The sequence below is a fragment of the Falco cherrug genome, chromosome 5 (genome assembly GCF_023634085.1).
Source record: "Falco cherrug isolate bFalChe1 chromosome 5, bFalChe1.pri, whole genome shotgun sequence".
Lineage (NCBI taxonomy): Eukaryota > Metazoa > Chordata > Aves > Falconiformes > Falconidae > Falco > Falco cherrug.
The window spans coordinates 70,657,808-70,685,499 of record NC_073701.1 but is presented as its reverse complement, the minus strand read 5'-3'; the positions used below and the strand labels follow the sequence as shown (position 1 = coordinate 70,685,499).

Genomic DNA, 27,692 nt, shown 5'->3' with positions numbered 1-27,692 from the left:
AGAATTTTCCAGCCCTGGATAGCAGAGAGAAGGTGATAGGGGGTGGAGGGGCTGGGAAGCCACCACAACCTCTGTTTCCTATGGAAAAAATGAAGTAAAAATTAAAAAAAACACCATGAACATCTATTTTTCCAACTGCCGGCATGAGTTGCCAGGCAGAAGGTGGTCAGGTAGGGGGAGATGCAAGATCTGGGCTGGCCATTGTAATGGGTGGGCTGGACCCCTTGGTTCAGGACTTTCCATGGGTGCTGGGTTGGGTGCAAAGCCGCATCTCAGAGAGTTACCTGTGGGATGGGATTGGAGGTGGGTGGTGAGGGGCTCACTTCTCCGTCATCATCCTCACAAACTCCTCGTAGTTGACCTGCCCATCGTTGTTGCAGTCAGCCTCCTTGATCATCTCGTCCACCTCCTCGTCCGTCAACTTCTCACCCAGGTTGGTCATGACATGCCGCAGCTCCGCCGCACTGATGTAGCCATTGCCATCCTTGTCAAAGACGCGGAAAGCCTCACGGATCTCCTCCTCGCTGTCTGTGTCCCTCATCTTCCTTGCCATCAACGAGAGGAATTCAGGGAAGTCAATGGTGCCGCTGCCATCAGCATCCACCTCCCCCACCATGTCCTGCAACTCTGCTTCGGTGGGGTTCTGCCCCAGCGAGCGCATGACGGTGCCCAACTCCTTTGTGGTAATGCAACCATCTCCATCCCGGTCAAAAAGGGAAAAAGCTTCCTTGAATTCGGCGATCTGCTCCTCCGACAGCCGCTCAGCCATGGCGCTCCCCGTTCGTAAGCGGCTCTGCTCCAGCACGCTGGGCGCCAGCGGGGAGGCGCAGATGGGGCCTCCTCCCTCCAGCCTGCCTCTCCCCGGATGAGGAGGAGGAGGAGGAGGCAGGAGCTGGGGCACATGGGAGAGGCTGAACCATGGGGTCTGCAGGAAGGGTTCAGCTGGACCCCAGTGGAACAGGCAGAGGAATTTTGGAGTGCTGGAGCAGGGTGACCACCAGCCCCCTTGGCTACCCTGGCTGCCATCCCGCTTGCTCTGCTGGTGGCATTTCGCACAGCTGGCTCCTAACAAACCCCCTAATTAAAATATATGTGTTGTGGCTTGCAGCAAAGCGGTGGTTTCGGGGAGAGGCAGGGTGCTTGTGGTATGGGGGGTGTGTGTGTGTGTGATACACACTATTATTGGCTATTTTAAGGCAATTTTGGTGGGGTCTGGAGTTTTCAAAGGCCTCCAGCCCTGCACGGAGGGGTTGAGAGGGGTCTCCCTAGCCCCAAGGCCACCACAAGGATGTTGGCAGCATGACAAACCCGTTGAGGGAGGGTTCCCTTGTGCAGGTCCAGGCAGAGCCTGGCTTCCCGGAGCTGACGTGCTCTGTGCTGATGGAGACCTGAATCAGCCCGTGACGCCTCTTCTGGGCTCCCTGAGAATGGCCCCGCAGCCCCTGGGGCAGCTGATGTGGTGATACATCAGGTGAGCAGCGCCATGAGTCCTGCCCCGGTTAGTCAGGGGTAAATGCCAGGGCTGAGTGAGGGTTAACCATGTTGTAATGGCCTGCTTTCATTTTTACTCATCTCTTACAGCTTGGAGTAGAGGAGAGCTCAGAAACAAATGGTGATGAGGGTTATTTCTCTGTCCAACTGTCCATCCATCCTATTGTCCATCCATCTATTCTCACTACCTTCCATCCATTCATCTATTTATCCATCCATGTATCCATCTACCCAGCTGTCCATCCAGCCACCTAACCATCCATCTGCGTGTCCATCCGTACACCTAACCACATTACCAACCATCCATCCCATCCATCATATCCATCCATATGTGCATACATTATCATCCATCCATCTGTTCATCCACCCACACATCCAGTCACCCAATCATCCATCCTTCCAACTATCCATCCATCCATCTCTCCAACCATCTGTCCATGCATCTGTCCATCCATCCATGGATTTACATCCATCTACCTGTCCCTCCAACCATCCGTCCCTCTTTCCTATGTGCCCATAATGGTAAAGTGACCTTCATCAGCTAGGCCAAGGAGCTAATGGAGCAGATGACCAGGCTCCACAGCCAAAGATAGTTTTCCTTTCTTAACTAGAGGAAAATGGCCCCAGTTTACCCCAGTTTAATCCAGTGAGGAATCAGAGCTGTGAGATTTGGAGGGAAGGCCACAAAACAGAAGGCAACCCGTGGGACTACTGAGGAACACATGGGAAAGGGGGACTCCAGGTGGGACAAAGTCTGGGAGGGGATCACTGTCTTGAGGAAAACCTCAGCTGGAAAAAACTCTGGGCATGTGAAACACTGCAGTTGCAGGGAGGAATCGGCCAAGCTCTGCTGGGAACCTGTCTGGCAAGAGGCACGGCACCACTCGCCCTGCGAGTGCGTTTCGGGGAGGGGAGGTCTTGGCAGTTCTTCTTGTGCAACGAGCTACTCCCTAATTGTCTGTCTAATTGCCCACGCTTGCTGTTCTGCTCCAGATTTAATAAGATCGAATGAAAATTGCTGTGAAAGAGCCCTGGGCAGCCAAGCAAGGAACCAAGATGAGGGGGAGCTGGCTCAAACCCAGCTGGGAGAAGCAAACACCAACAGATAACTGGGTGTTTTCAAAGCCTGGGAGGATTAAAGTGTTTGTTCAAGCTACAGGAGGGGTTGTTTGAGCTCCAAAGTGAGAGTGGGCTGCGTGGGGGCACCCTGGGTCACTTTGCTAAGGATGAAGATGTTGCTCTGTCCTGAGTGTCCCTTGGTGCCAAGTGAAGCTGGAAGCTGCTGGGAGTTTTGCTTCCCCATCGCCTCTCCATCTCCAGTACCCATTGCCAGCACCCAGCACCTCCCCATCACATCTCCACGACTAGCACCCACTCCCTCCCACATTTACAGCAGCCGTTGGGAGAAGGTCAAGCCAGCTCTTGATTCTGACTGTGTTTAACTATGCTCTCATTAGCACAGCAGGATAATTAACCTAATAAAACTTCCTACTGGCCCATAAAATCCCGCAGTTTATGGCCGAGTCCTATTTACGGCATCCGAGACGGGCTGTGGGGTAGGACAGGAAAGCGGCGAGGCCACCACGCAGCCACTGGCTCATGGGTATTTTGGCAGCTGATTTTCCTCAGATGTCTCCAACCAGAGCTGGAGGGGTTGATACTTTGATGAAGAAAGGTGCAAGCAGCCAAGTTAAAGCCTCACATGGCATTTTCCAGGTGGCATTGCCCGCTCAACCTCAGCGTCTGGCTTTGAGCAGTCTGATCCAGGTAACGGTTAAAAAAAAAAAAAAATCAAACCCAAACCAGATGGTTAAAAGCACCCAGCTGGATTATCCCGAGCCTGCGCAGCTCGTAAGGCAAGCCCAGATGTGTGCAGATGTGTGCCGCGACGTCTGGGTTTGCATTTGCAGACAAGGCGGTGGCAGGGAGGGGGGAGCGAGGCTGATGAATTTGTGGAAAAAGAGAAAGCTGGAGGTGGAGTGGGAAACAGCTCCGACAGGGAAACCTCCGTGGGGCCCCGTGCCCCCACACGAGCCCAGATGTGCTGAGGCCGCCTGGTCCCACAAGCGTCTGGGGGGATGGGGGGGAACCTCCGCGAAGCCAGGCATAAATTGCATCGAGGTTTAATGTGGAAAGCGGGATTTTGGAAAGGCTGAGCCTATGCATGATCCCGCAATGGCTGCAGGGCTCTCCTGGGGCTAGTGGCTGCTGTGTGTGAAATACGGGCTCCGGTGGCTAGTGGTTTGTTTTAGACACAGTTCAGCATAGGTTTCCAAAGCTGGGGGTGAGCTGCAGGGTCTGCAGGGCAGCTCTAAAGTCAGGCTTTTCTTAGCCCAAGCAAAGGCACCCGGGTCCCACTTTTGGACTGCCAGATGTCACCGTGGCGGAGGAGGGAGGCTGGGATCAGGGTGCTGGGGAGATGCTTGGGAGAGGGATGTGCCCTGCTCTGACCCCGACTCTGGGAAGGTCTCACCTGTAAACTGGGGCGGTGTTGGCTCTGATAGCGCCTGAGCTGGGTGGATCCCCCAAGGTAAATATGGGGCTGAGGAGCTGCTTACCGAAGGCGGCAGTGCCCACGCACCCGCCAGGCACGGACACCTTCCCTTTCCCCGGCCATGACGGGGACACTGCTATGGCCAGGGTGGGTGAGGATGTAGGGGCTCAGCGGGGCTCAGGGCCATGGCGCCGGCCCAGGTCCCCCCTCTGCCCCCAGGTATGTCACCTCACTGTGTCCCAGGGTCCCCCCGTACATGGGAGGGGAGGTCTTGGCTCAGCAGCACAGGCGGGGAGAGGGCTGGCCAGGCCCCGGTGGAGCTCAGCACGGGAGGTAAGCAGGAAAGCCCGGCTTGTTTAGTCTAGCAAAGGGGGGAACTGAGGAGGCGGGTGGCTGCGGTCTGCACATTCCTCCTGGAGGGACAGAGTGGGGATAGGAACCACCAGGAGTCGGGAGTGCGTGTGTGGAATTTACTTTTAAAGGGAAATCAAGTTTTTGGCTAATTTGCAGTTGGCTACAGGATGACAAGACGAAGGCTCAGCCCCAGCCTGACGCACGGAGGATAAGCAGACTCTCCGCAGGATTTCCTCTCTGTTCAGGACGAGCCATGTGCCCCAGCAGCCCACTAATGCCTTTTTTTTTTTTTTTCTTTCTTTTTTTTCCAGGAGCTCTTTTTCCAGCTTCTCCCTTCTTGCGAAGGACTGAGTCTCCTCCCGATCAAAACTCAGCTTCACAGGTCAAAGCTCAGCTGTAAAACCCTGTCCTGGCTACCAGAGCTGTGCCGTCCCTCCCAAGCAGGGCCCCGGCCAGCGCGGGGGAGCTGGCGTGGAGCCGGGGCTGCTCGCCCCGGGAGCTGCAGCCGTGCCCAGACACCCCCCTACATGGTCAGGCCGCAGTTTTTGGGGAGGGCTTAGGAGACATGACAATTTTATCACGCTGCTGCTAACTGGCTGCTCCCCACTGCCCCAGCAAACAGGAGTCTGCACAGTGGAGTCCCCCTTCCCCTCTCAGCTGCTTCTGAAGATCGGTCTAGGAGATTTCCAAGTTATTTGCTGAGCGGGGACCCTTTTGGTTCTGGGGGGTGGTTTCTTTTCCATAGCAAGGAGGTTTAAGTACCCCAGGAGGGCAAGGAGTATCACCACTGCTCCCTTTTTCCCCAGACACAGTGATGCAAGCACTGAGTCACACAGCTGTGCCCCGTTTTCCAGCAACCACCAGTTGCACACAAAGGGCGGTGGCTGCCGGGCCCCACGCTGCACACGCTGCACACGCAGCTGCAACCGCTGCCTCCTGTCCTGCCCAGCCACAGCGACGCAAGGAGGAACCGTGACAGAAAAAGGGTTTTGAATAAAGCCACAGGTTCCTCCTGCAAATACAGCCCTATGCCCAGAGCGTGCAGCAGTGGGCCAGGACTGGAGAAGCACAGGTACGTGCTCATCTGCTGCGTGCAGCAGCACCGGCTTCATGAGCATGTCCCCCCTCAGGCAGAGACAGACCAGACAATGTCAGGAATTTAATTGTACTTGACACTCAAAACTGTACAATACATTTACAGAGAACCACATGTTCGTGTCTATGTACACCCTCTTCCGATTTCCAGCATTACTGGCCAAACGTGTGACAGATGGTAACCCTCTCTACCTGAGTTACAGCTCCTCAACACAGAGTTCAGGTAATGCTCAAGGACGGGTACTGTGGGATTGCTGTCCTCGCCCTGTCCTCACCAGTCTCATGACAGGAACAACCTGTTGGATATGCTCAATGCTGTCACCGCTTTGTTTCCTACAACACTTTGCAGGCGCAGTTACCAAGCTGGCATCTTTCACACAAATCTTTGGACCGCTAGAACGTGGCAGTGTTGCCATTACGAGTATATACAACCACTATCTCTTGTCTTTACATCTCATCAGCTTCAAACGCTTTCTTTTCTCTACCTTTCTACCACATGCAATAACCCCTTGGTTGCCTCCAGTCCTGCCTCCCTGAGGAAGGCATTTCATTTCGAAAAGGCAACAGTTAACAAGAAAAATCTACTTTCTCTCCCTGCTATACCCCTCTAGCTGCTGCTCCTCTTCCCTCCCCAAACCCTTTACAACATGCGTTAGCAATGCAGTTCTTTTTCAGCAATCCGGAGAGCACACAAGCCATTTATGTCACTCATCGTAACGGGGTACATCGAGTGTCTCCATCAGCCACCGGCTCAAGACACTATGGCTTGCCTGGGCTCTGCAGAACTGTTGAGCGATGTGAGAAACAGTACATACATGCACACCTCGGAGTAAGAAGCATCAAGTACTTCAATGGAAATGCCAAGTCTGAACAACAACAACAACGACGAAAACAAATACAAAAGTAAAAAAAAAAAGAAAACCAAAGAAAACAAAAGAAAACCCAACAAACTCCAAACAAACTTGAAACAGAACAGCTAATAAAAAAATTAAATACCTGGCAGGTTACAAAAGTGAAAGTGAGGAATGTACAAAGGACACACTAAGATGAAAGATTCCAGTAGGTTAATTGAGAACCTGTTGAACCTGGGGTCTGGTTTTTTTTCCCTCCTTTTTTTAACGCAAATCACACAGATTATGACAACCATACGCTGCAAAACATGTGCTGTACAAGACAAGAAAAAATAATGAATTCAGGTTTCAAGTCTGCTTTAAAAGGACTCTCGCAGTGTCAATCTGAACCCACTGTGAAGGGTGGTGCTGCCAGGCTCACAGTGATGGCCCAGACTTCTGCTTTAGGTTTACTGTTTTCCAGCCTCAAACACCCCACATGGAAATCTTTCAGAAACCAAAGTTTGCTCTTCAAATCTGCCATGAGCAGGCAAAAGCATGAGGGCTTCTGAATCACTCACAGCATTAAAACCAGGTTCAAAGTGGCTGTGTTTGCAAAAACAGACTCCAGTTCAACAGTGTTAACTGTATACCAGTAGCTGCCATTACAACAACAACAAAATCTGTTCAGTAGAGTGAATCCAATCATGCTCACATTACAAGAAAAATGTACACATTATTTATAAATAAACAGTCTTCCACCAGGATGTTGCTGGGCTCTTCTTTACACTAGTGTTTCTTTCTGCTTGCTGCTTAGCTGCTTCTCCCTCGTTTTGCTGTGCCCAGACGGCGTTCTGTGTGTTTCCACACCCTTGGCTTCCTCTGAGTCCAGAACTGAGCTACACTCGGATGTGCTGTCGTCTAGCTCCATCTCAGTTATGCCAGACTGCCTCTTCTGGGCTCTGATGTTAGGTGCAGAGGGATTATTCTCCTCCGACTCTTCACTCAGCTCTGGCAGCTCCTTCAGCTCTGCTGCAGCAGCGGTCCGCTGGAAGGGAGCAATGGCGGTTCGGATGCAATTAACCCATTGCTGCTTATGGAAGACATCATTGGCCTGCAGTGTGTGGGACTGGCCTGGGGAGGGATCTTGGAAACGAACTCTGAAGATATTTTTAGCTGAAGATAAACATAGGAAAAAGCAGATCAGTTCCTAGCTCAATATTTAAGAAGTTCCATTGCTAGACAAGTGATCTGGACTGCCCTGCTCTGCTTCAGGTTGTGTGTCCAAGGTATTCAAAACTCCACCAAAAAACCCCAACCCCAAACTCCACAACCCAGTCCAGACACGTTGAAATAATGTTTTCTAATCTGGGCATGAGCTGCAAAGCACCGTGTCCAAGTTCACGGCCACCAAATCTAAAACTGCAAAGACCAGCAGTGACAGTCTAAAGGTAGACATTAACACATCTCACGTGTCTGCTGTCCTAAAGGAACCTCAGACCATGGAGATCTATGTCCAGGTGTAATCTCTCCTCACCAACAGATTCCCAGGCAGATGAACTGGTTTGCTCCATACCTTTATCGGAGTTGCCAAAAGCTCCTCGGAAGGATCCTCCCATTTTCACATCGCCATCCTGCAGGTCTTCAAGGAGCAGCTCCTGGACGGGGATCGGCTGCCTGTACACTTGGTAGGCCTGACGCTCATTGCGAGTGACTGGCCGGGTCAAAACCAGGATGTCTTGGAAGAGGAAGACGTAGAGTTTCTGAAAATCAAACCACATTTGAATATGAGCAAATCATTGTACTCAAAGTGGTCACAGATCCTTTGGGATTCAAGGCCATGTCATCTGAAGTTTCACCCACATTAACTTTCTGACAGTTTCCTGTTACAGTAACACAGGGCTCTGGCAGTGGTGGCACAGACCAGACTTATGTCAACAGGTTTATTATTCTAATGACCCTGAAAAAGTGAATTACTATTTGCAGATGCCAAGAATAGGATGATTAGAAGCAGTATCCTTTCTGACAATACAAAATGCTTCACGTGTACAGAAGCGTAATGGCCAAATTAAAAATACCCACCAACCAAGAAAAAAAAAGAAAGAAAACAGAAAAAGATTTGATGTTTAAAATGAGGTTACTCCTACAAGCCGGAACAAAAGGCAGCAAACCCTTGAGTGCAGCAGGGTCTTTCAGCACTGCTGCAGTGGGAGATAAATTTCTGGCAGTTCATGTCAAAGCCAAACAGGCTTTTGCAGGAACACTTTTGTTTGCAAGAACTGTGTGCCAGTGCTCATAATGGGCAATGTCAGAGCACCTGAAAGTAAACAGCCAGCAGGAAATCCCTTTTGATTGAGTGCTTGGGCACAGAGCACACTTTCTATAGTAATTTTGCACTAATTATTTTCCAGCTTTTGAAGGCCCATTGTAAAGCTGTCAGCAGGAAACTTTTCCTTACACCCTGAAATGCAGACTGCCATCAGGTGCTTTCTCTTCTGCTTTTTGAATTCAGCTCATTGTCTAAACCAACCCAAAGGATGGAAGGGCTCCTGGTCCCGCTATAACAGACAAACAGTTTGAACTACCTCTGATGGCAGTTTTCAAACTTGAGAATTAATTACCATGAATATGAGGGACTTACATGTCCGTTTTTATTCTTCAGCTCCCCATGGCACAGTAAAGCTTTGCTGCCTTCAATCCTTGGGTCCTTCTGCTTCTCATCCAGGTACTCCAGCTTGTCAATGTAATACTGGCACTCTGACTCCCCCTTCTTCAGGTTGATGTCAGAGAGGACTCCTTGTATTATAGATATCTATAAGCCAAAACATTTACAAATGTTTAGTGACCTCGCTTATGTATCTTCCCTTTAAGTGCTATTTAAGAACTCCAGGTGATGGAATCCATGTGGACTGATCTCTTGCTTTCACAAAGGGTTAAGAGTCACAGTTTTGTGTCTGCCAAGAACACCACCCCATGGAATTGCTGAGGGTTTAAGCAAGCTTTCTGGAGCTCCAGAGTGATGTGTTTATGTCAGAACAATGATCATGAAATCACTATTACTTACGGCTTCTTCCAGAATCTGGGTATCGGGATGGTCTTTGGGAGTGTGCCTCAGGATCTCTTTCAGGAGCAGCGGGTATTTGACCAGCCGACTTCGAGGAATGTCCAGGAAGCTCCAAAGGTCTAGCTTGCGGCTGAAAGGAGACTCAAGGCAGCGCTGAAGGAAGTCCTGCACTCTCCGGTCCTGCTTCTTTTGATCTAAAAGTGCTTTGGCTGCCAGCTGATTGCTACAGTAACCTTTGTAGGCATGGAGTCGTGGTAACTGCAGAACAGAACGATATTCAGGAGTCAAATTCCATGTAGGAAAAGCAGATCACATTTTCATGTCAGACTTGGGGAGTTCTATTTCCCTTACTATGATACTTTGCCCAATACAAGAAAGCTAACAAACTACCTTGTATATGTAGCTAGCCCTTTGTGAGAACACGGGCACCCTGCATGCAATGCCTTTGAAGTTCAGGTGTTTGAGATTAACAGCAATAACACTATTGAAATCACATTAGCGACAAACAGTCCAGAAGATATAGACATTTCAAACATAAATCAGCAAATAATTGCAGTCACATTAGTGTATGCCTCCAGGGTGAAATCGTGCCCCATTACGGCTGACAGAGTCCCATTGTTTTCAGCATAGCCAGGATTTCCGTTTCAATCTTTTGCTCAAGGCCATGATAGCCCACAGCTTTTTGGCTTCTAGGTTTAAATGTTCTTTAAGCTCATTTTTAGCCTGCTGTCTCCAAGTTATGTACTCACCCACTTCACAAGAATGGGTCCAATCTGCTCCACTGTTCCATCTGGTTTTGTTGCTTCTCCTAAACTTGCCAACAAGTCTGGAATCAAAATACAAAAATAGAAATTGCAACAATGCCCCAGTAAGCTGTTCTAACTTGAGAAAGCACAGATTTTAACTCTTAGTCAGCATGTTATGTGGAAATGATCTAGTTGCTCTTACCTTCATGCAAAGGAATATAAGAATCCAAGTCCCCAAATATGTGAGTGAGTTCCTCCTCAGACATGATAGAAAGTTTCAGCATGGGATCATGATAGGCCTGTCGAAGAATGTCAGTATTAAAAAATACTCAAATCTCCCAAGCCTAGAAGCTGACAATTTAAATATGAGGGGACATATCATGTGCAGGACAGATCTGAAGTGAAGCCAACAGAAACAGTAACACCAGTTTTGATCACTATAAGATTGACCTCTGTATGAAGGTATCGAGGCCTTCAAATGAAATGGACTTTCTTGTCTGAACTGTTCTCATCTGAGAGAGGGATTTCTCAACCAGCTCTGCAGGACTGCAAAGTACAATCCTTTTTTGGCTGCGTTTGTTGCAACCAAACCAGTACTGTAGGACTGTTCACATCAACTTTCCATGCCAGCTTTCAAAAAGTGGATTCTAGGCCTGATAAAACCGATACAGAACATTTGCAGGTGCAAGTGAACATCACTGTTACCTGTAATACGATTACCGACTGCAGGAAAAGAAACCCACTCACCTTTCTGGCAAGCTTCAGGTCTTCAATTAGGTCTTGCTCTCCCCTGGACATTTCGTATATTGCCTGTGAGGGAGGGGATAAAGCATCGAGAGTAATTTTTAATCCCAGCCTTCCTCTGAAAAAGCCTTTCAGCTCCCATAATATACACCCTGACTCTGCAGCCTGGATAGGCAATTTTGCCATCTGAATCACTGTACGCCACCTGGGCATGAGAACCTCAAGTAAATCTGCCGGCTTTCCCAGCTCTGAGAAAGCAACATTACTTACAACTGTGTGAAAGCTCTGATGCTCATGCACAAGCCAAATTAAATATTAGCGCCTTTTAAATCACTGCTTTTACACAGGCAAGTACGAAAAAACACAAAACCCAGAAAACCACAGAGGTCACATCCCAGGCGTCTTTAGTCAGCTTCTGTGTTGTCACTAGAAGATTTGTCTAAGAACTACAGAAAAAAAGGCAAGCCAAGGCCTTGCTATTTGGCTTTCAACCAATTGTCAAGAGCTTTAAGAAAAAGAAGGCTGGCTTTACAAGGAACCTGACTTTGGGTCTGCTGCAAAGTAACCAGAGTGGCCGAGTCTTGAATTTCAGAAATGCTGAGAGCCCCCATGAAAAGAGTCTGGCATCTCTGAAGGGTCAAACTGGGGAGACAAACTCCCTAGCGACTCAAGAGAGAGAAGCCTACCTTTTCCCATGCCTAATGCAGAAATAAATCTAGTGATTTAGAAATGAAGGTGCACAGGAAGATACAGTCACCCACAAATGCTCATTACTCCTTTCCCCACCAAGGAAACACAAAAAGTCAAGGCCCTGGCTGCCTTTCCCGGTCCTGCTGTTTAACGGACAGCCTACCTCCTGGCGCTTAATTTCTTTGGTGCTCAGGGACTCTTTCATGTTGACATCTAACATCTCAGACCAAAGTACACTGTTTCTTCTTTTAGGAGGAGTAGGAGCAGCAGATCTGCTACATGACTTCTGGGCACAGGCAGGAGACTTGCTGTCACTGCGAAGGGCAAATGACTATAGGGATTAAAAAAACACAATAAAATAATGTAGAGCCAACATTTCAGAAGTACAGAAGTATTATCCATACCCCTCCCAATCCTTCATCCTCCTCTGTTGTACAGGGCAGGAAAACACACCCAGACACTTTTCCTCAGATAAAGGAACACTTTAATCAAGCTGCTGAGAAAGCCCTGAGAGCACAGAGATTGGCAAGCTTTTCCATGCACCTCTCCCTGCAGTGATCCAGCAGCAGCGCCTGGGAGGAAGATGGGGAGGTAAAGCTTGGGTCTATTTCCAAGGTATGAGGAAGTAAATAACCCAGGATCATAATCCTACCTATAATGTGGCTATTCAGGAGTCCCTTGAACTTTGCTCTCACAATCTGCAATGGTACTGAAACCTAGACAGAGAAGCGCTCTTATCTGCATACATGGGGTTATAGTATAGTGCTCCTTAGACAACACTTCTCTAACATTATTGAAAGATTGCTGAACAGCAGGGTCAGTTCACATCTAAGCACGTGCTCCAATATGCATATCTCAAGCACTAGAACAGTTTATCAGCTAATTCTCCCTATCTGAATCAGTTTATTTTTTCACTGCTTTAATCCCTCAATAACTTGCTTATCTAGCAAGCCACCTCTGAATCTCGAACTCTTCTTCATACCCAAGTCCCAAGCAAGCTTTCTCTCCTTGCACGAATCATATAGTAGATTTACAATAGATGCCTTGAAATCCCAGTGCCTGTTTTCCCCCCATAGAGCCAGTACCTTCCATATACCTCTAGACTTCTAGGAGTAGAAGGCTCTGCTTTTTACCTGTATTGTCTGCCCAAAGCGCCGAACTGCACCATTTCTTACAGGAGAGATCAAGCTCGCCAGGGACGTGACCCGTGCTAAAGGCCGAACCCGCTTATTGCTTGGCTCCTGTAAATAAAGCAGAGAACAAATTGTACTGGCTGTGACTCCTACTTCATTTCTCAGGCTGCCCAGGCAGGTTTAAAAAGCATGAACTCACTTAAGGAGTGGGAAACGCAGCAAAAAGTGTGTTTTGAAGTAGCCATTCATCTTAAAAGGAAACCAGGGGCTGTAAATATTTGTCTGAACTTTAAGGCTGCAATTAAACTGCAGAGACTTTGCCCAGTGTAAAAGAGGCAAGATAACATACCCATCAGTCAGAATTCAAAATAGGGCTTACACAGGGACCGTTATGGTTTGAACATAAATAGACTGAAGCATTACCCTCTGCAAGGCAAGTGACTGTCATCTAAAGATGGAGCTGTGATCTGTTTCTCCATTTTATCATGTTTTCCTTCGTAGAAAGAATGTGTTTTTCCATTTTATTTTGGAGAGAAAAGCAGCAGTTGGAGCGTAGGACAGCCTCAGCAGCTATTCTAACAAATAGCAAATGACCACATGCTGAACATTCCTGCGAGGGACATGCACACACGAAGCGGATAAGGTTTAAAACCTTCAGTTTACAAAGCTTTCTCCCCCTTCTGCTCTTCCCCACTCCCTGCAAGTCATCATAATTTTTATTACACACTGTTGAGATTTGAAAGATAGAGCTTCTGCTTTTCTACACCACTAATCCCTGCTGGGAGCCCAGAGCGTTTTCAATTCTGTCCTGACCAAAACGCTGCCAAGAAAGAGGAAACGCCCCATGGAAACCTCCTACTGCTTAAACTCAGATCAGTTTTTAAAATTATGCTAGCAACCCTACACATTTTTCACCAAAAATTTTGTGTTGTAAAGACTGTATGGGAAAGGTGTGCACAATAGGAAGCCAAGAGATGGACTTGGAGCTTAAGGCTAGGAGAACGGCTAGATGAGGTGCCCTGGTGCTCTTAAACATCTGGCAGACAGTTGGACATGACTCATGATCATAAGGAAGTTTCTTAGCATGAAGTTCTGATGAGCTGATGGAAACAGCCTCTTTTTTGAGTTCATCTCAGCAGAAATTTTACTAAGCTTTATTAGGCAGTTGAGTCTCTCCTCTTACATTTCAAAAGGCAAAAGAATGAGAAGACTGCTTACGACAAGCTCTCTGTTGTCTTGATTTCTAGTCTGAGATTGCAAGATAAGATGCCCAAACCCTTTGCTTCTGTGTAGCAAGAGAAGTGCCAAATACTGAAAAGAAAAAAAGGGTAATAGGAACACACAGAGCTGGCTGGATTCCAGTCATGAGACTGAGGAAGCATAAAAGCTACGTATGTAAGATCTGATTACAGCAACATGACCCTAGGAGTGGCCCGTCTGTCTGCCTACACGCAGTGTTAAGCAACAGAAGTTAGCTCACACTGAATTAAGCCTTCAAAGTTTCAGGGGTGAAACACAAAAAGAAATGTGATGCAGGACAGAAAGACCTCTTGGGACAGTACAAAGCATGTTCAATGCTGTGCTTGAAATGTTTGGGTAATGTCAGAACTATGAGTGTACTATAGAAATGGGGAAAAGGTGTAAGAGAACGTCCTCAACCCTGGGACCCCAACCCCCAGCTGAGTTTAGGTACAGCATGGGGAACACTGCAGTCACTTAGCTTTCCTTTGCCAACCATGAGCCACCATACTCGAGACGGGGTCAGTCAAGAAAAGGACTATGCAGAAGGCAGGAAAGTTAGGCTGGGCTCAAAAGACAAGGAAACTTTAATTAATTGCAGATGTTTCTGAGTGGAGAAAAAGGATAGGTAATTTACTTCTAGAAAACCATGTATCTGTGTGCTACAATAGGGGGACACAAGCCAAGAGAAGCTTAAGAAACTGAAGGAACACAAGCAGAAAATATACAGACATAAGCCACACACAGCTCTGTCAAGGCCAGTGATATAAATAGGAAGGAAAAGAAAACCATGACACTGAAAATTAATAGCAAGAAACCTCAGTACTTTAGGATGCTTGTACAGTCTTCTGCAGCTCACTGTTAAAGGGTCAGTTCCGCAGCCTTTCCAGATATGAGATACAATGACACACTATCTGTGATGGGGGACATGTGTGAACGCCTTCCCAGCACATCTGTGCTAGGCTGAAGCGACACATGCATATGCACAAGGTCTGGCAGAAGGCATTCCTGCCTCTCTCCATTTGGGACAGGCGAAACAAAGGGCTCCTTGGATAGTAAATCACCACTTGTGAGTCAATACATCCTGAACCATGCAAAGACAGGCTTTAAGTGAAAGTATTGCTCTCTTTAAACAAGGGAGAGCATGGCTCCCGAGGAACCCTTCTCTGCTCTGAGGAGGGAGGAATTTCACAGAGATCGGCATGACCAGACCACTTTCTGTATGTGCGATGTACTCCCCTGGGGTGTTCGGCCAACAGAAAAACTTCTGTACACTATAAATTCAGCTTAGCAAAAGGCCATTTCCCCTCTCAAAGAGAAAAAAAATCCCACTTTCTGTCCTGTGAGTGCTACTCAGACATGAATGGCTTGACTGCTGAAAAAAAGCATCTGTTTCTTCTTTTCTTTCCAGACATATCGTTCCATCCAAGGCAGGGAGGGGGAAAAAAAAATCCCTCTGCTTAGAAACGTCACCTTCTCCGAGACCTGAATTTCAGCTTGGGGTCATATGCTCCATTTACAGTCAAACTCGGCCTTGGTGTAAGCTGAGACTCAGTACAGTTCATACTATGAATAACTTTGGCTCGGTATTTTTTTTTTTTAGTTCTCTACTCGCAAACAACGATTAGCCTGTCTCCACACTGTATTACTTACAGAAGCCCAGATTAGAATGAAGCCTGCAAAGTTTTTGTAACAAGGTAGTGGTGTTAAGCATTCCAGCACTAACAGATAATTAAAAGCCCAGTGAGTTCAACAGCACTTCTGCTTCCATTCAGAATTTTTTTTTCCAGGGGACTCTTTATTAAAAGTGTACATAAATATATCATAATCATACACACAAAAGCTAAATTTGTGCCTCAGTGCCTCTGCTGGCAGGCAAGACTTCACACTAGTGGAATTTCTTCAAGTGCTTCTAGATGCAGGTTCACATTGTGAAAAGATTGCACCTCGCTGCTCAAAAAACCACCATACCAGGCTCTACTTTTGAACAACAAACATTTTCCTCTAGCAGCACGCATGCCTACAACCTTTCCCCCTATGCTAGGTAATAATTAGTGGTTTTTACAAGGATCACTTACTAAAGTGCAATGTCCTACGTGCCAGTCCCAGACCGGTGAATACAAACAGGGTGACAAATCTAACAAACACGCAAAGCAAGACTTTTCCTATTAAGCCAAATATGCAAAAAGGGACTTTAGTCACCAGCTTGAATAACTCCTGCAGAACTCAGCACCACATGACTATCTTAAGATTCACGTGCAAGGAGCTCTCTGAATCTCAAGCTCTGTTATGAAAAGAGTTGTCTGCACTCAAACCGAACATTCAGCCTCTAGCTTGACACTTTGGTATGGAGATTACAACCCCTGCCTTTCTCAAATTCAACAAGCTGTTCGAGACCAGGAGAGAAATCTGGCCTCACGCTCTGCTGATAACTTCAGTGGCTCTTGATAGCAACTCAGTACCCGGCTTTGATAGGAGTGGTGCCTTATGAGTCATTACTCAACCCCAGACCCAAAGTTTAAATTCAGATGCCTAGTGTACTGGTTATACCCTACAGAAAATTCACATTTTAAGAATTAGAAGCGATTTACTCTCCTTTAAGAAATCTGGTTTACGTTATTTCTCTCCCAACATCTGGTTTCCCTTTTGCACAACGAGATTGCCCAAGTTTGAATTTTTTAAAGCCAGGATTTTAAGAGGCTGGCGACTCAGCCCGCAGCCCTCAAGCCCCAGAGCTGTCTGGAGCCGCCTTTATTTCTTTTCCGCCTCATCTCACCGCTAATCTCCGCCATAAAACCCTGCCCAGGGCAGCCAGTCCCTACCTGGCTGCTGAACTTTTGCCTTCTGTCGCAGCAGGAGGCATGCGAGCATTCACCAGGAATGCAATTACTCTCATCTACATAACAAGACATGATAGAAACAACAATAATAAAAAAAACCCCAACCAACCCCCACGATACATTTTTTTTTTCGTTCACGCAGCGAACAAGCACCCTCACTAGGGAAATCTCCAAAAGCGCGCACGGAGCCACAGGCTGCTCTTTAGTGAAAATCCCCCCAGGAGGAGCGCGGCCAGGCGAAGCGCCGAGCTCTGTTTCGGCTCCCTGGTCCCAACCCTCCGGGGGCTATGAACTTGGCTTTGTTTTTTTTAAAAAGAATAAATGTTATTTTTAGATCGCTGCCTGCACCTCACTCCAGAGCCACCCTCCAGCGGGCAGCGTACACAGCTCGCCGCCTCCCCTCAAGCGCGGAGAGCGGGAAGGTGAGGGGGCTCCCTAACCCACCACTGGGAATAAAACCCAACCCTTCTTCCCCTCTCCTCCTCACCTCCTGCTCCCTGAAGGACTGGTTCTGCGCGTCGATAACCCGGATAGTCCTTTTGATGGGCAGCAGCCCCCCGAGCTCGTCGTGAGCCACCATGGCCGCCGGCCGCAGCGCCCCCTCCCTCCCGGCCGCCCTCACTCCGCGGCCGCCGCCGCCTCAGCCGGCGCTCATCCCCGCTCTGCCACCGCCACCGCGTCGCGCCCCATCCTCACTGCCAGGGGCGGAGCCGCCGCCACGGCCACGCCCCTCCCACCATAAGCCACGCCCCCTGCCCCAGCAGCAGGGTGCCCGGGGACCGGGACCCTTCGGGCACCTTTCCTGGCCCTTATTTCCTCCTAAACTCCCCCGATATGGGACCTCCGAGAGGCTCTGCCTGAAGGCAGGGCAACAGGGCCACCCACTGAGGGTCGAGGGGACAGTTCCATCACACCCCACAGTGGAGGGCAGTTTGAAAAGCACGGGGCTTTCGCTATTTGTGCTCCAAAGAGATAAAGCCAAATGTGTTTCGTTTTTTGGTTTGGTCCCCGCCCCCCCCCCCCCCCCCCCTTTGCTGGCACTGGCAGCATTGTGGCCTGCCGCCGCCTACAACTGCCACGCAAGCGTGGTGGTGGGATGTGTTCCTCCTGACGGCGGCTCTGGTTGCCGCCTCTGGAGCATAAAACTTTCACCGCTGTGAGTTGCTTTTTTTGAACAGCCTCAGCCCTCCTTGCTCAAAAAAAAAAAAAAAAAAAAAAAAAAAGAAAGAAATCTTGTCTAGACCTGTGCTTTTAAGTCTGCTCAGCTTTAAAGGTTGTGCTGGCACGGCTCTGTTAGCCAGGGGCTGGGCTCAGCCTCTCCCCCTCTTCTAACAGGGGAGCCTGTCCCAGCAGGCCCGGCTGTAGATGCAAAGGGTTTGTATTTTTTGTTTGTTTGTTCAAGTCATATTATTCCTGGCACTGCTACAAATCTCCAAAATAAAAGGTCTCTTGTGCTGGTAAAAATAAACTGAGGTTATTTGATGACAGGAGGGCAGCTGTGTTTCTGCCTACCTATGCTAACCAACCTTCTTCTTGGAGGAGACAAATTGGGGGTGGCCAGGGGTACGGCAGTGTCCCTGCTGAGGGATGGACAGAGGGTTTGCAGCAGCATTGTTCAGAGTAGTGGGGAGGAGGAAAGTCCTGCTGTCCCCTCCCTGGCTTTTTTTTTTTTTAGCTTTGTTTGCTTCTCTCCCGTGGAGAGCTGCTCTCAGCAAATCTGCGCCCGTTTAACCTCCGCAATGCAAAACCAGGACATTTAGGATCATCCACTGCAAGATTCTCAGAAACTCAGGATACAGTGAGTTTCCGCACTCTTGCTGAGAGAACAGACTGTGACTCCTTCAGATATGGGTAATCCTTTTTTGGATTACTGAAGTCAACCATTTTAAAGACAACAGAAGACCAACAGGGCAATGACTGGGGAGAAGCAGGCAAACCCTCCACCGAGTTAGATAATTTTTTTGGGAGTTATCAAACATGCCTATTTCTCCTATAATCTAAGGTCGAATGTTTGTTAAACTTGGTCTAAAGATTCAGGAATGCTTCTCAGCCCTGAAAGCCTGCCTCTTTTCAGTGGGATGTAGACACACTATGCCGAGTGAACTAGAAATAGGGGACGAACACCCAGGACCTGAGAGGGAAGGTGTGAAGCAGAGTCACACACACAGACGTGGCACTCAAAACGCTTCTTGTTAGGACCAGAGCGTGATGTCCCACGTCCTGAAGCACTTCATGCCATATGAAGTGTTTTCTGTGACGTAAGTGTTAAATAGTCCTCCTGCTTCCCTAGCCCTCGGGGAAGGGACCTGCTGCTATATACCAGTGAAGCACGTGATTCACCAACCAGGAGATCCCTGACATTCTGCGTGACACCTTGTGAGGCTAACTAATTTACGGTGATGCAAGCCCCAGCTGATGCAGCCTGCTGATGTCATGTTGTGCAAACATAAAGCTCTGGCCTGATGCAACTCTGACCCTGTCTGCTCCCTGGCATGGCATGTGCAAAGGGTTACGTGCCCTGAACAACTGCCCTTCATTCAAAGCAAAGAGTGGGTAAGGCAACCTAGGTAACCTAAGACAAGCGGTTCCCAGCTGTCCCTGTGACACATAGGGTGATTTCTGTATGCCAGGTATATCTGTATAGATCATCAAGTGCCATTTTGAGGCGAAAGCCATCCTGAGTGGTGATGCACACTATGCAATGGGTACTCCCTGACCAACATACAATGCAGAGCACAGAGGGAAAGCAATGTAATCTAGAGAAGCCTGAAGACAGCAAGGGTGGAAGGGGATCTTGCACCCTTGTAAATAACCACCCCCCAGGCCCTAGGAAGTTCCTCTACAGCAATATAATCAGCATGGCTCCAAGTGTGCTACCATACCTGTACATTACCTGCCTCTGCCCTACTTACAACACATGCAAGAGGCAGCATGAATATGACCTTTAAGTTAGTAAAGTTCATTGCAGTGCAAACACCATTCCAGTGGGCAAACCAACCTGAACAAGGCAGTGGTACTTGGGAACCCTCTGATGAAACCCAAAACAAATGAAAAAAGAATGGAGAATTGTTCCTTGTTAGCAGAGGCAATAAAGCCGGACTTACGGATTTGTACCTTATACACCCCACACCATAAATCCCAGCTTTCCCCTTAACTCAGGACATTTTCTTCTACCCAGCACCATCTCCTGTGTCTTCCTAGTGTCCCCTTACCCCTCTGCCCTGGCCTCAATCTTCTTTGTGCCTTTCCCTGCCCCTTCAGCCCACTGGGCAGGATCAGCCCATGCCATGGTGGTTCTGAAGCCACGAGAACATAGCCCAGACAGTTGCTGCACTGAGAGATGGATAACAGGCCAGTTCTTCCTGCTCTGCTGCCAGTGGGTATTAATAGCATTCCTCGCCTGTACTCAAATGGGTGTTTTCACTTCTAGGAGCAAAATACTTTGGTGACTCCTCTCCTACTATCAAATTAGAGAGCTGGGAAGACTTCAAGTGACAGAGGAATCACCCAGCCCTCATTGTTTTACTCTTATTTTTAGCTTGCGTTTTCATTTCTACAGAGAAGGGAGGACTGCTGTTACACAGAGCTGTTTGCCTGAAGTCCTGGGCGGCCTCATACCTGCTACATTCCTTGCTCCTGCAAGTTATTTTGGGTAGGGCTGCTACTAAATAAAAATGTTCTCTGGGGTATTGACATGCCGTTTTGTTATTTCAGCCCCAAAGCATGATCAAATAAATTTTAGATTAACAAATGATGAATTCCTAAGAAAACATGCATCCAAATTCCAGTGTACAATTCCAGACTGATGTAAGTTTTCACAGTTAAAAATACTCAGTTGTTTAAGCGACATATGGCATCTGGCTAGTGCCAGGGGTTGCCAAGTGTGGCATGCAGGAATGTTCCCCCAACAGCTGAATATGTCCTTTAGCACCTGTGGCCAGGGTGGCCAGCACTCCTGTCTCTTCTTTTGGCAGTACTCAAGCAAATCATGTGAGATAATGGCAGGCACAGTTAATATAAAACCCTAGCAGGCCTGAATTGTGATTTTCAGCCTACCATCACTGGAAGAGAGTCATTACAGCACCCTCAATATCCTTGTAGTTCGACTCTGGCCATGTTACACAGCTCCAACCATCAGCCAGGCCACTTCAGGGTTGCTTTATTTTATACTTAACCCTGGAATAAGGCCGTTTGCAGCTGCTAACAAGAGCCAATGACAAAAGATCTCAGTTCTGCCACTGGCTGGAGAGGAGAAGACAAGAGCTGGTGCATTAACAGAGCCTGGAGGCAGAGGGATATTCCTCAGTGGGCAGTTTTCCCAGTTTTCACAGATCCTGGATGCCTCTAATGTGCTTGACATCTGGATTCAATTTCTTCAAAGAAAGAACCTGCGACATTTTAATCCCTTTGGCGGCTTGAAGTCTCGGGGAAAACGAAAGCATTCATTACATTCATAGCATATTCATTTTCATTGTTGTGCGTGTATGTTTTCAAATGCTATTTACCAGGAACTGAAGTCCACCTAAAAACTTTACAGCTATTCTTAATGTGGTATATATAGTGTAACATGCAGAACACTCAAGGACTAGAATAAAGGAGATCTTCACAGGCAATTGTCTTCTCCCATACATGTTCACATACCCAGGGCAGTCAGACCCCCTCTGCCGTACACGTAGTTGTTTACCATCCATGAGCTGTGTTTAACATTCCACTCCCAGATATTTATATTCAGAGCCAAATTCAGAGCAGTATTCTGGAAAATGAGCAAAAGTAGGCTATGATCCATCAAGAGACTATTGGGTCATCCAAAAAGTTTATGAGCCAGTCTGGAATCCAGCATTTATTTTGGATAATGGGAGGTCACTATAATTAGCTGCCATTCAATTCCATTATACAGTTACAAATAAAAAAACCCCACAACCCTCCAACAACCCCAAAACAAAAAAACAACCACCAACCAAAAAAGAAACCCACAACTCACAGTGCAGATGCATTTTCACTGAAATACAACCTGTGACATTCTGCAGACCTCTGTAGAAAACGAGTTACCTCAGCCATCCCTGAAGTGAACATTTGTGCGCTCAGGCCAGAAAAGCAATTTCCATCTTATGAATATGAATGCACAGCAGAAAACATGGACCGTCCAGACTGGTAATATTAAATACAACATCTACCCTAACAACAGAGTAATGGAGCGAGAAGCTACAGTTGACTTCAGCTCCCAACCTGCTCACGTGCCAAAAGTTGTTTTTCAGAGTTGCACTGTGTAGCCAACGCCAGAGATGTTCGTTTTGATCAAAGTCTATTTCCAAATACAAATTTGTAACTTATGCATGGGCACGTTCTTGCATGAATCAGACACGCCAATAAAATTCCCATGAAAGTCCTCTAGAGAGGTTATATCTTTGGGAGGGGGAAGGGAAGAGGGAAGGACTGTTTTTGTTGTTTCTTTAAAGCTTGTGGGTATATATTCTAAAGAAAGGAGTTACCGCTGCAGTTTTTTGCATTAGTGATGATCTTTAGGCTGTATTATCTCTGCCTGAAGCCAAGCTGCTTGTGAGGACTCTGACCATGGAAAGACACTCAATGGCGGCTTCAAGTGACCTCGACCATCACGAAGACAGACACACAAGGATTCTCTCTCTCCCTCCTTTTTCCCCCAAGTAACTTTTTACATAAAAAAAAATAATTATCAGTGTTTATGTGCAGAATGTCACTATCATCTTTATTGTCATAGTCTCTCTCTGCTATCAAAACTAGTACAACTCTAGGGCTTGTTTGGGCTGAACTCCTATCCAGGCTGAGTCATATTCACAGAACTGGTCCCAAAAAGGTGAGTAAGGCTTCGAGGACACAGCATGGAGGTTCATGAAAAGCATCCTCACTAAGACTTCACTTCCTTTCTAAAATCCCTGTTCCTAAAGCCTTACAAGGACATCCCATAACAAACAGAAAACACAATCCAGACGAGACGTGATTCTTACACATTACTCAGCCTGGCTTCATTTTGCCTCTGGTAAAATGCACCATTGTATCTGTCTATTCCCTGTCACATACTGGAAAGTATTTATCTAGTTGCTAACAAACATAAAGACACACACACACCTTCAAAAAACACAGCACTGCTTCCTCCCATGAATCATTCAGCACCTTACATAACTGTGGGGGTAATATGGAACTGTTTCATATGTGATCACTTAACAAAAAGTTGGTCATAAACCTACCTGAAATGCAAAAATAAATCTCAGTTTTAAAACATAAAGATCTGCTTAACAAATTCCTGTCCTCAATTTCTTGTTTCTGTCCCTGCACTGCAATTCACTCTCCCTTCTGTCTTACCCAGACAATTATCAACAGCTCATGTTGTACTATGGCTCCAGACATGATCTGGGTAGAAAATACTTTCTTCCTTCCCAAAGGAGCATGTTTTGGTATAAGAGAAGGGGTGGGTCAGTGCTGAAGGAAGTGGAAGCTGTAACTATGGTCTCAGGTTGTAACTTCCCACTCATATTTTCGCAGTGTTTGGAGGGTTTTAAGCTGCATGTCAAATTAGAAGCTTAACAGACCTAACAGATCTGGCTTGTTTTTGCGCAGGACTCTGGGCAGCAAGGGGGAGGTTAACAAGCCAAAATAAACAAGAATAGCCAGGGCATTGTAGTCTATCTGGAGTGGCATGATATCCCCTGCCATTTTGCACACCATCTTCATGGTGTGTGGAATGATGATCTAGAATATGTGAGGTTTAAACATCATTAAAGGACTGCTCAACCTTTTCAGAAAGACAGGTGCACATCCAAAGTAAAGAAACCCTTCCCTCTATTTTAAAAACATGTATTGGGTAGGGTGCCAAGTCTGGGATACTAGGGTGCAGCTACCTGCTCCAAAGCAGTCATTTATGGGATTGCCATCTGCATGGCAGTTTTGTCAGCACAATTATGTCTAGTAGGAGTGTGAATGCAAAATGCTGGCCAAACCCCTTTATTGCAAGTATGGTGACAAAACAACAGCTTGTTAGTTGAGAAATATTTGCTCAGGGAGATTGTGGAGCTGAAATAACAGTTATACTGTGGAGTTAGACATTTCTAGAGACAAACTCTGAAAAATCAGTTCCTATCTCTAAGATGGCGATAAAAAATATATGGTCTGACCATAACATTCTTAAATTATCTTCTCTTGTGACCTTATTTCATCAATTAAATAGATATATCTATGTCTGATGGAGCCAAATTTGAGGCTATTGATTCACCCTCATCAAATCTAGACAGGGCAAAGTATAATTTGTACTCCAGCATAAGTGCCCAATGAGACTCAGAAGTACTGGTGATGTGTTTTGAAAATCTGACTATTGATAGTTGACTGTGGTGCTTTTGAAACTTTTAATAACCTTGAGAGTTGGTATCAAAAAGCCTGAAACTTACAATCCAACCAGTACCGTTAATGTGTTTTAACAAGAATACTGGGGTGAATTGGGTGGATGTGGCTCAAACTCTCAAATGTTCAGGGGAGTCTGACCCTTTCAAAAGAACAAGTTAAAAAGTCAGGTTAAACAAAAGCTGGAGCCTGAACTTTGACTGTATTGGCCTAGGGATTTTGCTTTTTCCTTGGCGGATTTCTGTTAAAACTCTTAAAAGGTGCGTACACAAATTACTGTTGATATTTCAGTTTCACCTTGAAGTGACTGCTTTGTGGGAGAAACCCTAATTCTTGCAGTTTTGTCCGATACATAAAAAGGTAGTCCAATTAAAAAGATAAAAAGAGAAAAGAAAATCCTTTTCCCTGAGGGCAGGTTTCCTAGCCATAACACTCCCATCTGCATCAGAAAACCAGAAAGACCTCAGAAACAAAAGAAGCCCAAAACAGTAGGTTCAGAGACATCAGCACTTCTGCGCCACAGCCCTCTGCAGGTAATCTTTTTCGCTCTTTTCCCTCCCCTACTGGGAAATTACAGGGGTGTTCTTATCTGGAACAGGAGATATAGTCTAGAGAGCTCAAAGCCCAGAGTTAGCCTGTTAGACAGTACCATCGGTCATGGAAAGCATCCAGCAATAGCCAGGTTAAGTGAGGCTAATAAATAATGCACAAATGCAAAGTAAGTGACAACAACAGAGGATGTGCTGGTCATTAGGTCAAAGAGGAAATTCCCCACTAACAAATTACTTTGAATCCCAGTCTAATAAACTGTAAAACCCACTTAGTTAACTCAATAGCTACATTCCTAGGAAAAACCCTATTTCTCTTCCCCTCTTCAGAGACGTGTCCAACAGTGAGATCTTCAGGGCAGATGGGCAGTGGAAAGCACTTTTTTCTTTCAGAATACCAAGTCTGGATAGTCCTTGGAAAAAGATGCAATTCTGCACCTACCCACCCTAATTTTTGTAAGCTGCTTTAATCCATAGCTTTAAGAACAATTTACCACCCAGCCAGTTCAGCTTGTTTGCAATACAATGAAGTGCACTAACTAAAGTCAAACAAAGGCAACATTTGAAGGGGCTTTGCACAGTTTCACTTCCTGGCATTTGAAAATGCTTATGTTCTTGCTAACTATGGGTTACACACATTTATTTCACACAACATTAAAACTGTGACAGATTTAGGATTCAAATGATTAAAACAGGAGATCACAAACAGCGTTACTGATATCACTAGCAGGACTCAGCCCACCCCAGAGGTGTATGCAAGAGCAAACACAGCTGCAGATGTCTTGCAAACACAGAAAGTATAGTACACCCCAGTAGAAGCCACTGTAGCTGACAAAGTAGATGACTGCACAATATTGTAGAGCAACGTGTTTTGATTACCTTAAAGTCAAGGCTGCAAAGACTGACTAGATCATCGTCTTTTGCTCGGCGCTTCCTCTTCTGTAAGAAATGAAACAAGAGTTATAGCTGTACACTCAATTTGCGTTCAGAAAGGCAGCTCTGGTTTTTTACAAAGCAGACTAGTGACATTTTCTTTCTTTACACACCACCCCACCCCCCCCCCCCCCAAATAACTGCAAAGAAACTAAAGGTTGAAAACAAATGCAAAGCATGTTTATGATATTTCATGAGTTTTGTCACCTGATCGATATCTCTAAATTACATGCTTATAAGCTTATTTCTCTGCACTCCCCTAATTGTGGTTGTGAGTAAAGGCTGAAGCAGGTAATCTCAGTAGCAAGACAGAATGCAGTGGTTACCATTGTGAAATTATTTGAGATTCATTTAGTTAAATGAAGCCATTTTTGTGGCTTCTGAGGTCAATAGTCCAGCAATGAAGTTGGGCTTTCTGAATGATTTAGGTACTACAAGGGTCAGACTTGGAGATCATTAGGATCAGAGGCCTCTAGGGGACATCTGAAGATACCATGCCTAAATTCTTAGAACGTTTGCTCACCAGCATTGGTTAAGGGTCTGTGAGTGAGGGGATCTACAGATTTCACCCCGGAGGCAGTCCCAGCATAAAGCTATTTTGCATTAGGTTGGTTGTTCCTGCTCCTCAGCTACCTTCTAATAACTAAATATAATTTATTTAGGAGATTCTTACTGTGTATGAGGGATTTGTATTACAGTACACTTTCTTAAACAGCTTAATGTGAGGGCATTTTTGATCACCTATTTAATTCATTACTTTGGACATGGCTATAGACAGCTGTGGCTAAAGCACCCCTGCTAGGAATGCAATGAGCTAAAAGAATACATGCTTTTGTGGAAGATAGATGAAGCTTTTGGCTAGGGAGATCTCAGCTATTTTCCTTTCTGAAGAAGAGAACAAGCCAGTGGAACAATGATCAAAGACATCTGCACTGAGCTTCCTGATACCTCCCACTATTTCTGTACTATCTGTGCTCCTACGTTATTTTTTCATTGCCCAGATAATGGTAAACCAATTGCGGACTCATCCTGTTAGACTGTGCCAGCCTGCAGGTCACCTGGTCTGGAAAAAACATGGATCACAAGCATAAATTGTTTGGTCACCCATGAAACAAGTAGTTTATTTTCATCCTGTGTTTGACTGTTATCCTTCAACATTTCAAAATGAGTCAAGTTTATCCGCTTCCACTTCTTTAAGTACAAAGGAAAAAGAAACTATATTGTATTTTGATACTGGTCTACATGTTGTTTATCAGTTTAACGGACTAGGCATTGAACTAGGTGAAATGAGGAAAATACCCTCTCTGCAGCTGCAGAGGGAACTACTACTGCAAGTTCACTCTGAAGTTCAGCAGATTTCAGTTTTGTGCTCTACCAGTCCAGCAGCTTGACCCTCTGTCAGAAGCAAATACGTAATTCCTGTTTTCTTAGAATTTAATAATATATTCAAACAACTTAAAAGTTTCAGCTTTAAGAGGTTTGTCATCATTGTAAGTATATTTAAAACGTTTTAATACAACTCAAATTATTTTAAATGCTGACCAGCCTTCTTTTCATGGTTCCTTTGAAAATGTGGTGCTGTTGAGGGGATGTTCAGCTTCCCTGGAGGGTTCTCAGAAACCTATTGTTGGCTAGTCCTTTTGTATGACGTGTTTTTAGGCTTCAGTGTGTTTTCTGGTCTGTCAACACTATGTTGACTCTACCATTTAACTATTAAATACACACATGTAACGGTGACATATTACAGAAATGTACTCACTAGTTTCTTATGTTTTGGGTTTTGGTGCTGTGTTTTTTTCTCCTCAGCTATTCAAACTAGCTACAGAAGTGGATTCGAGTACAAAGTTCCCCAATGAGTTCAGTATTTCTGGGGTTTTTATGAATTTGCAAAGACAAGAAACTGACTCTGTCACGTAAGTCCCTTCACTGATAGACTTGCTAGCTACAGAGGAAAAAATTGTCATATGAGACATTATGACTTACCGTATTTATAGCATTGACACTGAATTAATGTCCCAGCACACTCCATACTTTTTGAACAGACCTTTGGCAGGCTTGAGAACACATGCAAATACAGACATTTGTGGTGGGTTTTTTTTTTAGGTTTAGTAAAATATTCA

General features: G+C 46.3%; 2 protein-coding genes across 6 annotated transcripts in view; both read right to left on the bottom strand.

Annotated features, from left to right (window-relative positions):
* Nucleotides 1–283: 283 nt before the first annotated feature.
* LOC102058709 (calmodulin, striated muscle) lies at nt 284–902 on the bottom strand. Its single transcript, XM_005435445.4, has one exon. The coding sequence runs from the start codon at nt 767–769 to the stop codon at nt 320–322; it is 450 nt and encodes a 149-aa protein (XP_005435502.1). The 5' UTR covers nt 770–902; the 3' UTR covers nt 284–319.
* Nucleotides 903–5,483: 4,581 nt separating this feature from the next.
* The window catches only part of NET1 (neuroepithelial cell transforming 1), a 54,050-nt gene continuing 31,841 nt past the window's right edge, over nt 5,484–27,692 (bottom strand). The window contains exons 3-12 of one of the 5 annotated variants that reach the window (XM_055712062.1): nt 25,519–25,578; nt 12,642–12,749; nt 11,672–11,839; nt 10,822–10,884; nt 10,277–10,373; nt 10,078–10,154; nt 9,329–9,586; nt 8,906–9,076; nt 7,841–8,027; nt 5,484–7,440 (exon numbers count right to left, since the gene is read on the bottom strand). In XM_055712062.1, the coding sequence (XP_055568037.1) occupies nt 7,049–7,440; nt 7,841–8,027; nt 8,906–9,076; nt 9,329–9,586; nt 10,078–10,154; nt 10,277–10,373; nt 10,822–10,884; nt 11,672–11,839; nt 12,642–12,749; nt 25,519–25,578 (1,581 nt within the window). In that variant the 3' untranslated portion in view covers nt 5,484–7,048. Of the gene's footprint in view, nt 7,441–7,840; nt 8,028–8,905; nt 9,077–9,328; nt 9,587–10,077; nt 10,155–10,276; nt 10,374–10,821; nt 10,885–11,671; nt 11,840–12,641; nt 12,750–15,958; nt 15,988–17,207; nt 17,393–25,518; nt 25,579–27,692 lie in introns of those variants that run through there. The other 4 variants (XM_055712064.1, XM_027800065.2, XM_055712063.1 and 1 more) reach the window with 4 other exon arrangements.